The sequence below is a fragment of the Carya illinoinensis genome, chromosome 4 (genome assembly GCF_018687715.1).
Source record: "Carya illinoinensis cultivar Pawnee chromosome 4, C.illinoinensisPawnee_v1, whole genome shotgun sequence".
Lineage (NCBI taxonomy): Eukaryota > Viridiplantae > Streptophyta > Magnoliopsida > Fagales > Juglandaceae > Carya > Carya illinoinensis.
In genome coordinates this window covers 8,635,191-8,647,524 of record NC_056755.1, presented here as the reverse complement: position 1 = coordinate 8,647,524, position 12,334 = coordinate 8,635,191, and the positions used below count along the sequence as shown (strand labels likewise).

Genomic DNA, 12,334 nt, shown 5'->3' with positions numbered 1-12,334 from the left:
GCAGAATTTTCGTAGAAATGAAAAAGAAAAGGATAAATATTTTTTACAATTTTTATAATTTTATTTTAAAATTTAAATGAAGGCATTTATATAAAAATAAAATTGAAAGTGTTTAGAAGGGAGGGAAGAGAGTAAAAAAGAAAAGAGAACTTAAACAGAAGAAATGGGACCATCCAGCATTGAATGCCGTTGTTTCTTGCACTACCCGCCTGTGCCTGCCCATGTCTCTACCGTGTTCCCCTGTCATATGTCACCCGTTCCTTCTCCTTGGAAGTATATGTCCTGCTCAACAAAAGCGCTGCGTTGCACATGGGCTCTCTCTCTCTCTCTCTCTCTCTCTCGCTATAATTTGGTTTTCCTGCCTCTGCTCAAGCTTCTTCTGACTACCATTAATCGCTTTTAAGTCAACCACAGAGATATCATCCGAAATACTCTCCCTCTCTTTGCTTTTGGCACGTTTCCGTTGTCCCTTTTGAGTTTTTGGGGGAAGAGAGGGGATTTGGAACGTGGGAAATGGCGGAGGAGGGAACTGGTGAAGTTACTGGTCCATTTCGTCGGGTTCTTCTCATCTCCGCTGGTGCTAGTCACTCTGTTGCTCTTCTTTGTAAGCTCCCAAAATCCCCTTTTCGCAATTCTGGGCTGTCTTGCTTTCAAGCCATTGACTTTTGTGGTCCAGTGATTGTTGTCATTCTTTCTTGGTTGCTGAGAAATCTGAGGAAAGTCCCCTGCGTATCGTGGGCAATGGAGTGCAATCTAGAGTTTTAACATGAGTTGACTGGAAATTGTTATTTCTTAAGACTTTCAAGTGACGATAAGTCGAAAATCTCTGATTCAAATTTTCAGCAATTTCTTTCTTTTCCAAGTAACATTTTGTAGTTTTTGTTTTGTCAACTGTTGTATTACATTGACATACTCATTTTGGGTCCTTTCTCGTTGTACTTAAAAAAGTCATTGTACCTAATCACGAAAAAAGAAAGCCATGGTAGAAATGACTTTCAAAATGTTTCTAGTCTTGATCTTGGTAATGAAGTCCTATGATTTATTATTACTCTATTTGTTGTACACTCCTTTTTTTTTTTTCCCAATTTGGATTTAGAATTTCTTTTTCTTCCTGTTAACGAGTGAAAATGTGGAATGCGATATGGTCACTTGAATTTAGCCTCAACGTCCGGAGAAACATCGTGACTTTTCTAGTAGTCTTCTTCATTTTTTCAGGGGCTCTTATTTATGATCTGCAGCAATTTTTTTCCATCAACTAATTCCACAGTGATTTGAGTCAGAGTTGGCAACCGACTAGCACTCAGCTGATCTATGGTATTTTTGTTTGTCAGTTGAAGCTGTAGGACTTATGTGTATACTGTTCATCAGACGAAGGATTTATACCATAAAACTAGAGCTATAATCACTGCTGATTTTATTTGATAAGTCAAAAATTTCAAGAGCCGTGTCTGTACCAAAGTTTTGCCGCTGGTAACTGGATACTGTTTTTGTGCAATGAATTATACATAATTTATATGGGGAATACAATGAATTAATTCCTTTCAGTTGAGTGCTCAAATCAGCCCTGGCATTGGTGCCAGTTCACCTTGACACCAAGTTCTTCAACCATTCTTAATCTTTGAATATATACTTTTTTATCGGTAAACAAAGTTTTATTAATCTTTGAATATTATATCAGATTGATGTCAATTCCTTTTCCTAAGTAGATCATTGGGATAGCTAAGCTTAAGATCTTAGCACAAGGTTCCCAGTGAAACACATCATTTTTTATAAGAGAATGTTCCGAAGCACCATTTTAGGAACTCAACTTACCAAATTTGCTTTCCCAGTTAGAGCTGTAGGTGGCTTTGTTGAAGGGGGAATTACTGTTGCCTGGCAGTGTCTTTGGTGAATTTTTCTGTTTTATAAAGACGAGTTTGGAAGAGATGGTTACTTGATTTTGGTTAAGTACTGCATAATAAAATATTTTGAGAAGTACATTTTGTTTTGTTTTCCTTAAAACTTGTTCCGGTCGTTTTTACTTTTTGCTAAATGACTCCTATGCCCATTATTCTACTATGCCTATCTTCCTTTATTCTTATGTTAATTGATGGCTCTTTGTTGTCTTTAGTTTGTTGTGCACACATTCAGTTTGTAGTTGTTCTTCAGAAACATCTTCAGCGTCATTTTCTTTCCTATATTTTAAATTCAATGAATTTCGTTTGTTGGGCTTATGTTGACAATTTACAGCTGGAAACATTGTTTGTTCTTGGGGAAGAGGAGAGGATGGACAATTAGGCCATGCAGATGCCGAAGATCGATTTTTGCCTACTCAATTGAGTGCATTGGATAGCCATGAAATTGTATCTGTTACCTGTGGAGCTGATCATACAACTGCATATTCTCGGTCACTTCTGGAAGTGTATAGCTGGGGGTGGTCTGTGTATTATCTTTTAATGTTCTCTTTTGAAAATTCACTATAGACTTTTTTACTGAGAGTGAGATGTCTTCTTTGCCACATTGTTGCATTTGTCATAGGTTTAAAACACTACTTGGTGTAGAAGTTGGCTACAACAAAGCTCAATGGATGTTCCTTGTTTATTTTTCTCTGCATGAAAGAATGTGGTTGATCATATGGAAATAATGGTACCATTAAGAATGAAGAAAAAATAATATTGAGGAGAAAATTGTTGGCCCGAGGAAATGGAGAAGATATCCTGCATCAGATGAGGGACATTCATGAAACGAGATATAGGACCTGGCTGATCAGATTATTTAATTTCGTTTGTCCTCTTTCGCCTTTCAGTACCCCAAAGGAGAGTTTTGGTTTCTCGTCGTCTCATTGAAGGGAGCCCTTTTGTTTTTCTTTTCCCAGAAAGGTTTCTATTTGATTTTAATTATTCTGTTTTTTCCCTCGAGAAGTTTGAAAGGGGTATTCAACCAATTAGTTTGAATAAACATGTGGGCCATGGGGTTGGGCTACCAATGGCAACAAGACTCCTTTCCCATTTGCATAAGTTAAGGCATTCCTGGGCTGCCATGCAGTTCCTTAGGCTGCAGGGGTGCGGAGCTTGCTTGGGCTTAGATTCCTTCCTTTAAATAAATCAACTCCAAGGGGTATCAGAAATGCATCATATTTGGCTGTCAGCAATTTTATTTGGATAAAAGTTTGTAGTCCATTTCTTGGTTCAAGTTAACTCTAGCTTGCCCTTCATAAATAATGGAAGCACTTGAAATTTTGTACTTGTTAATAGTTTTGAGGTTAATTTTCGTTATGAGGCTTTTAGAGATACATATATTGATTTTTAAAATTACTGATTTACTGCAAAACATTTGTATTTAATCTCATTTATAGAATTCTTTGTTTATATTTGGTCCTAGGCAGTTCTTCATGTCACATGTCTTGTTTTTCATTTGTGTCATTTAATAAACTCTGGCTATATCATTGCCCTTAGATTTGTCTATGTTCCATGATAGCCTGTAAGCATCTTTTGCTTTTACCTATTTTTTCAGGGGTGACTTTGGGAGGTTGGGCCATGGAAACTCCAGTGACTTGTTCACTCCTCAGCCAATAAAAGCATTAAATGGTTTAAGGATAAAGCAAATTGCTTGTGGGGATAGCCACTGCTTGGCAGTGACTATGGAAGGCGAGGTGCAGAGGTTAGCAGTTTTTCTAAAATCTCTCTCTCTCTCTCTCTCTCTCTCTCTCTCTCTCTCTCTCTCTCTCTCTCTCATTTTATTTTTGATAAGTATCTCTCTCAATTTTACAACTTGATGAAATGAGTATAATATTAGTTTATTCAATATAGCTGGAGTAATGGTCCAATCAAAGGTGGTTTTCTTTTCCTCTTTGGCCACCCTCCCTTCTTTCCCTCACACTTGGATGGCAAAAATAACGCGAACAACAAAAATACAGAGAAAATCTCATAACTGAAAAGTTTGTTTGGTAAAACTATACCTTGATTCGCAAGGCACACTTGTATAGCAGTCACAATGCCAAAGTAAGCATCTAAAGCCGTTTACAGTATAAGAAACAGACACCACACTTGAGCCTAACAAAAAGGCCGAGAAAATTATGTTCCTAATGAAAAAATGGAACCAAATTTCCATTGAGCTCCAGTCTAGGAGGGTAAATGCATGTAGATCCAGAATCATTCTGCCAGCATTTATTCATGCAAAGTTCTATATTTGATTCAATGTTTCTGCACCAAATTAATGTTGAACAGAAATATCTTGAGCATGAAACTTATGCTGCTATGCCAATATTGCCAGGGTATATATTTCCAGTATATTTTATTTATCAAAAAAATATATATATTTCCAGTATCTGCGTGTTTCTGTATTTTTTGCATTCTTGCTTCTTTTGTGTGTGTGATTTACTGCTTGTGCTTATCAATTCTAACTTTTAGGTAAAGGATCACTGCTTGTGCATATCAATTCTAACTCTTAGGAAAATGCTGTACAACTGAATTATCTATCTCTATTTCAATGAAGTTGGGGGCGAAACCAAAATGGTCAACTTGGCCTTGGCACCACAGAGGATTCTCTTGTCCCACAGAAAATTCAAGCATTTCAGGTACTCTTAAGTCTTTTAGTTATTCCCATTAGACATTCATTAGATTCTCCACACCACTGTCCTCTCTTTTGATTGTCAACATTTAAAGTCCAAGACCTTTCCTCGTCAAGTCGAAACATAAACTTAGGAAGACGTGTACCTATAAAAAAATGAACTTAAGAAGATGTGTATTTCTTTTAGCACTTTATGATTTGGTTTTTGGTAAGAAAGGATAGTCCCTTGTAGGTGCATCCATAAATCACTGACTCTTTTTTTTTTTTTTTTTGCCTTCTTTCTAGGTAGGGGAGAACAAATCAGACTGAGTAACATATGACTTTTACAATTACAACTATTTAAGATCAAAAGGGAATAGTTCTACACTGACATGATCCTTTTAGCAATATATTAATTCCTTTTTGGTAGATCATTGAGTAACAATTATTTATGGACAGTCATTTGACGTGCTTTTGGTTTCCATTCCCATTATCATACTGATGATAAATCTCCTTGTGCTCTACTTATCAAAAAATAAATCTTTTTTTTTTTTTTATTAGCATTGGGTATCTGGGAACAACGTCCCAACTAATCCCAAGAGTGCATAATCCTAGTCTAATAGCCCCTAGAGATTGTTTGCATCCAAGGGACTTGAACCTTTTGGGGGAGCATACCCCCAAGTAGGCCTGTGCATAAAAGGGCCTGACCCGATCAACCCGTTAGGCCTGACATGGCCCCACCAGCCTAAAATCATGTTCAGCAGGTCAAACCCATTACCGGGTTTATTACCCATGACATCGGTCGAAACCGATCACCCGCAGAAGAAGAACATAGCCCAGCAACCCATTAAGGAATCTCAGATATTGTAGTGATGGAAGCGGCACAGGCGGGCGTGAGGACCAGAGCTCGACCATTTCTGGCCATGGTGGCGGTAGCGACCGCGAGCTCAGCAACCACCACTATAAGAGGAGGAAGCTCCACGCCGAGGAATTGAAGTGCTCTTCGTCATCCTCTTCGTCGTCATTTTTGAAGCTGAGATGGAGACGCCTCACGATCAGCACAGAGGTGACGGAGGAGCACCTGTGCTCCAGCCCTACTCAGATCATGATGCGGCATCGTGTTGCTAGAGTTTGTATTTTCGTATTAAAACACAGATTCTCTGTACCAAAGGGAAGATTAAAACCCATTTCTGAGAAGGCCAGCCCATCCCCTCAAAACGTCCTCGTTTTGTCCCATTTCACACAAACCCTAATCCCTCTCTCCTTCCCCAGTCCTCCCTCTTTCTCGTTCTCGTTGATCTCTTTTCTGTTCTTTTCTTCTTCTTTTTTTCTCAGGAATATATTATTGCATTATTAGCCATTTTTAAGATTGATTAAGATACAAACCCATCTTCTTCTTCCTCTCGCTAAAGCTACGATGCAGAAAGTCTTTTTGCCCTCCAATGTATATGGTAGAACAAACGAGGAGAAAGCGAACGGGTTAGAATGGGTTCGACCCGACCTAAAATTCACGGATCGGATTGGATCAATTGTGGTTTTGTTTTCCCTGCGGGTCGGGCCGGGCCAGACCAAAATTTGAACCGGGTGGTTCGGTGTGCAGCCCTACCCCCAAGTCCAAGGCCTTTACTACTTGAGCCGACCCCTAGTGGTTAAAAAATAAATCTCTCTGTGCTCTCCCATAAGAACTTGGATTCTGTATCATGGTGAAGGTGAGGTAACATTGGTTTCTCATTCAACTGGCCCTTGGAGACATAGTCGAGAAGTGGCATGCATGGATGTCCCTGTCCTTTCCTATTCTCTCGTAATTGTAGAAATATATATATTTTTTGATAAGTAATATACTTTATTGATTGAATGCAACTATGCAAAGCCCATGTACACAGGGGGTATACAAAAGAGACACCTAATTACACTCTAGAAATAATTAGAAATAAAACAGCTAATTTATAAATTAGTAAAAATTTCCAGTAGAGATTGGTATTCGGATTCCACATAACGAAGAGGACTTTTATGCAACAGAGATATCACCATCAAGCATCAAGCCTGTACATGTTCAATTGCTTGGTTTCTTATGTATTCATATATCGTTATGCTTGTTGCGGTATTTTTTGATATGAACTACAGGCAGTACCATGCTGCCTACTATTTTGATCAACACCATCTATCTGATAATTACATTTACTGATAGTTCAATATACTTCCATCAAAGAGAGAAAAGCAATAACTAATGAATTTATCAGGATAAAGAATTATCCAGCAATACTGTGGTATTTATTACATTCCAATATTAATCAGCAATGGGACTTACGAAATACACAACATAAATTTCGATCAGGTTCTTATACAAACTCTTTTTATGAAATAGCTTATGCATCTACGTTTTGTTTATATTTTGTTAGGAAGTCTCTATCAAAATGGTTGCTGCTGGTGCTGAACATACTGCCGCTGTTACAGAAGATGGAGAGCTATATGGATGGGGCTGGGGCCGATATGGAAACTTGGGCTTGGGTGATAGAAGTGATCGCTTGGTTCCTGAGAAAGTTTCTGCCATTGATGTATGTTGAAAATATGGTATCACTTATTTCTGTTTAGAAGAGTACAGTTGGAATTCCAAGTTGTAGGATTCTTTCATCCAAACAATGCATATTGGGATAAGTTGTAGGATTTATTACAGATTGAATTTATGTTGAAGCATTCTAAACCAATCCCGGTTCTTCACTGTCTATGATAAAATATAATAATGTACGTCAAACAAACTGCCAAGAAGGTTCAGAAACTGTCTGGTGAGCCAGTAATAATTTTGATTATATTCAACGGAATTCTGTATGTGGTATTATCTTGTTATCAACAGAAAGGTTATACTCGACAGGAATCTCTTGTTTGCAATTATGGATTCTTCTCATGAAATGTTCCGCACTTTTCATATTTGAAGATAAGAGCAAAGCCTCGTTCATTTACTACTCTGATGTTTTCCCTATACTCATTCACACCCATGCCCTCTCTCTCCCTCCCCTGTTCACCTTTTAGAGTTTTTTGAATGATTAATGCTCTTTTAAATAAAATTACAGGGTGAGAAAATGATTATGGTAGCTTGTGGATGGCGGCATACAATATCTGTTTCCTCTTCAGGGGGATTATACACTTATGGCTGGAGCAAATATGGCCAACTAGGACATGGGGATTTTGAGGATCACCTTGTTCCTCACAAGCTGGAAGCCTTGCATGACACTAACATTTCTCAGGTGATCTCTTATTCCCATTGTTCTGGTTTCTTAATTATGTTTGGAGACGAATCTTGATGCTAAAATTTTCTGTCGTTGGAATGCTAGTTTTGAGATTCAAGTTGTTTTGCACCATCGCCTTGGCAAGCAAATAAATAATACTGTATTTTAGTGGTACAATTGAGGGTAGTTCTCATTCGTGTTAATATACTTTCTGCATTTTCACTGATTAAAAAAAACAAACTTTCTGCACATTCCTCGTGGACTAAATTTGTGATTCGCATGAATTGGGTCATGTTTATCAATTGCATCTAGTTAATGGAGCAGTCTCTGCCCAGAACAATTTATTTCTGCAGCTTGGGGGCACTTTTCTCTTTCTTTGGTTCCATTTAAAACTTGCATCTAGACCTTCTCTGAGTTACTTCTTCTTGTCTTCTTCATGAATGTGCCAATGATTAGTGCTGAATGACAGAATGAAATTGCATAAATTTTTATGTGTGTAAAGACACCTGTCCATATGTATAAATATAGAGGGAATATATATATATAAGGATAGGTGTGACAAGACACCTATCTATTGATCGCGGTAACAAGTCCTAGGGGCATCTATCCCAATATGTTAAAGATGAATAAACAGAATGAAACTGGCCCATACAACCTCCTTTGTGTCTTTGTTCTTTATTTTCCAAGGACAGCAAAGAAAGCAACAACCCCATCATTTTATTTTCCCAATGGAATAGAACATAGAGTGCATTGAGCTCTACATGTGTACGTGCAATCACATGTGCTTGTGCTTGTGGATCTGCATTCTGTGTCAAAGCATCAAACTTCATTATATTTATTCCAGGAAAAAGTTATTTTTTGTTTGTTTGTGCTAGGCAGTACCATTGGCCACTTTTTTATTTATATTTGATGCTTTTATGAGAACATTTGATACAAGATATATTCTGACTTAGATATGGACTTAGTTTTTGTACTTAAATTCGAGTTGTCTGAAATTTTATTGGATTGGTGCTTTTCAGATATCAGGTGGTTGGAGGCATACTATGGCACTTACATCTGATGGAAAACTTTATGGCTGGGGTTGGAATAAAGTTAGCAATCTACATCTTTACTTTTCATCTTCAAAACATTTTGCAAGTTCCCTGTGTATTTGGGCTATGCCTTGTTACTTGCTTCAATAAAATTTTATTTTACTTTAAAAAAAAAAAAAATTGCAAGTTCTCTTGTTCATAAATAGTTTATAGATGTGAAGAATGTGGGCTCAAAATATCTAATGTATAGATCTATACATTATATCTTTACCTATAAAAAAGATCTATTGTATAGATGGAAAAAATTATTAGTATTGCACCTATTATAACTTAATCCTCTATTTGTGCACATGTGTATGCACATATTACATGGACATGGTGTGGGTGTTGGCTTTGGGTATGTCCGAGAGTCAGACTATTACTATTGGCTAAATTTCTGCCATTTTAGGGTGTCCATAGCATACCCTTGCCCATATCACATTTGTTCGACATGGGTACAATTTGTTACTAATTTTCTCTCTGACGGAAACTTGATGACCACCTTATTTTGTCAGACTTCTTCTGAACCTTTATGTCTCTAAACTTGAGATAGCTTCATCTGCATTTGCTAACTTATTGTCTTACAGTTTGGACAGGTTGGAGTTGGTGACAATGTCGATCATTGCTCTCCTGTACAAGTTAAATTTCCCCTTGAGCAGGCATATTCTTATTACTGTAGCTCCCAAATTTAATTTAGATAGGCCATGGCTTTAAAATCATTTACATAGAGATTTTCTTTTGATTTCTCATCTTGGGCAAAAAACAAAAACCTAATTTCTTACTCTTGTTTGGCACTTGGCAGAAAGTAATTCAAATCACTTGTGGATGGAGGCATACACTTGCTGTTACTGAAAGGCAAAATGTATTTTCTTGGGGAAGAGGCACCAATGGACAGCTTGGGCATGGAGAATCTGTTGACCGGTAATAGCATTTAGATCTGAATGTCATGTATTACGATTGTCACTCTGTTTACTCTTTTGCTAGAAATGGAACCGTTACGACTTAAGCCATTTACAAACTTGTATTGGATTCTTTCTTGCTTTATAAATGTTTGTTAGAAATATTCATGCTAAACCAACTTGCTGTTTCCTCTTGTATCTATCTCTTCCCCTCCTTCCTAATTAGGTATTTCCTCTTGCAGTCCTGTGTACTTGGGCTTTTGCCTAGTTGCTATCAATAACATTTTTACTTGTCAAAAAACAAAAACCAACTCACTGTTGATTGAATGTGAGCTTTGGAATGTTCATAAAGCTTGATTAAATGATTTATCCTTCCCACTTTACCTCTGTTCAAGTTCGTGGAACTGAGAACAGGTTTACTTTAAGCTTCTTGAAATCTCTAGACTAAATGCTCCAACTAATGATGTTTTTCTCATGTAATATCTAGGAACATTCCAAAGATCATAGAGGTTTTGAGTGTTGATGGATCTAGTGGACAACAGATAGAATCCTCCAAGGCTGATCCATCATCAGGTCCTGCATTCACCTAAATACTTCTTTTTGGTTCGTAACTCAACAATATCTTTCTTGATTTTTGAATCTGTTGCAAATGTTTCTTTGGATAGGCGAAACTTGGGTCTCACCGTCAGTGAGATATGCAGTTGTTCCTGACGAAACTGTAAGATCCTGTTTCAATAATTTTTTTATATCAAAGTTGGATCTGTTCTGAACAAATGATCCCACTGAAATTTGAGCAATGACAAATGTAACTTGGATGAAAGATTAGAAAAAATTGGAGAGAGGTTAAAAGGTTTCTATAATTTTTTTTTTTTTTTTTTGATAAAGGAAATAGTTTCTATAATGTGTTGTTAACAAAGAAAACTAAAAATCTAATGTTAGGCCTGTTAGAAATAGGCATTTTCTTTGTGTGGAAAGTTAATAGACCTTTGCTTCTCCAGGTCCAAGGGCAAACAACTGTTCCGATCAGGGGTAAGGGGAGTGATGCGAGCGTCCCTGGAAATGATGTCAAACGTGTACGACTATGATATTCTAGATATCAATGCAATGGTAGATTCAGCTAACTTGCTGGCTTTTATAAACAACCAATCACCATTTTGGGGACAAGGCAACACCATGAAAGACACGATGATGCTGTCATTTTCTAGAACTGTAAATTCTGATGTGCTGTAACGACCTGGGTTAAATATTTCTAAGGTCGGAATATAGATAATCTTATTGGACCTAAATTAGATTTAATGGGTCATTTCAAATTAGTTGAGAGACTATTATTTATATCATATGGAATCCAAATTAGACATATGGAATCCAAATTAGACATATAATAAATTTTATTTATTTAACTATATTTTAAAATGGTATCAAAAGTATTTTTATTGTTAATATATTATTATTGTCAAATTTTATATATTTAATAATTCGTTTTTAATTCTATTATTATTGTTGTTGTTGTTGTTAGGGGGTTTTTCCCCTACGACCTTAGGCCCAAGCATAAGAAACTTGAGTTAAGACGGCTAAACCCTGGCCATGGGGGCCCTATGGGCCCAAAGAAAGAGGAACAAGGGACACTCAAGTTTCCCGCTGTGTCGCCTTACCCTGAAGGGGTAAAATCGGCAAGTACCCTATAAAAGCGGAGGCTTTATGATCCTTTGACAACAAGCAAAGACGGAGGGGTGATTTGACGTATCACACATGCGACAGGTAGACAGGATAGAAGGCCACCCCGCATAAAATGTGCCTTCAGAAGGCCACGTCGCATTAAATAAGCATAGTCGAAGAAATTACAAGGGGGACATTTTCCCTCACCGTTGGGCATGGGCTCCTGATTAGGGGTGCTACCCGCATATGCAGGGGTGGGGGCACCCCTTCCCCGCACATGCGGGGGGATGGAAATTCCATCCCTCACCCCGCCCTTGAGAGGCGAGGGCGGGGCCCCCGCCTCGGTGTCAGGAGGGCAGGGCGAACCCCCGGCCCTGGTGTTGGGGGGCAGGATAAGCATCTCATCTGCCCCGCCCCCCGCCCACTTTAAGAACACTATGTTCTATTGGATTTAAAAATAATTTTTGGGTCTAAAAATAATATTTTTTGAGCCAAATTATTATATAATTAAATCGTAAATTAAAATTTATATATATAATAATTTAAAAATTAATAACATAAAAATTATGTTATTAATATTTAAATTTGTTAAACTTGTTCACAAGAGTCACAAGAGAGTGAGACTTGTTCACAAGATTGCAAATGGCATGTTCAGTCCCACATTGCTCAAGTGAAACTCTTGTATGGCATTGGAGTTCTATATAAGGTGGCCTAGGGTGCACATTGCTCAAGTGAGACTCTTGTATGGCATTGGAGTTCTATATAAGGTGGCCTAGGGTGCCCATGCCATTTGCAATCTTGTGAACAAGTCTCACTCTCTTGTAACTCTTGTGAACAAGTTTAACAAATTGTAATATATATTTATATATATACAATTTGTAAAATATAAATATATATTTATAAATATAAAATAAAGTGTGGGACTGGGGAAAAGCGGGGCGGGGTTGAGCCCTACCCA

The 12,334-nt window shown here is 37.5% G+C and overlaps 1 protein-coding gene across 1 annotated transcript; it reads left to right on the top strand.

Moving 5' to 3' along the window:
- The first annotated feature begins 214 nt into the window (after window positions 1–214).
- LOC122308026 (ultraviolet-B receptor UVR8-like) lies at window positions 215–11,077 on the top strand. The gene is made up of 12 exons (XM_043121183.1): window positions 215–604; window positions 2,230–2,416; window positions 3,493–3,639; window positions 4,474–4,555; window positions 6,927–7,082; window positions 7,596–7,769; window positions 8,771–8,842; window positions 9,409–9,480; window positions 9,624–9,742; window positions 10,208–10,293; window positions 10,386–10,438; window positions 10,719–11,077. Exons 1-12 carry the CDS (start codon window positions 514–516, stop codon window positions 10,803–10,805), a joined length of 1,326 nt encoding a protein of 441 aa, XP_042977117.1. The 5' UTR covers window positions 215–513; the 3' UTR covers window positions 10,806–11,077.
- Window positions 11,078–12,334: the final 1,257 nt, after the last annotated feature.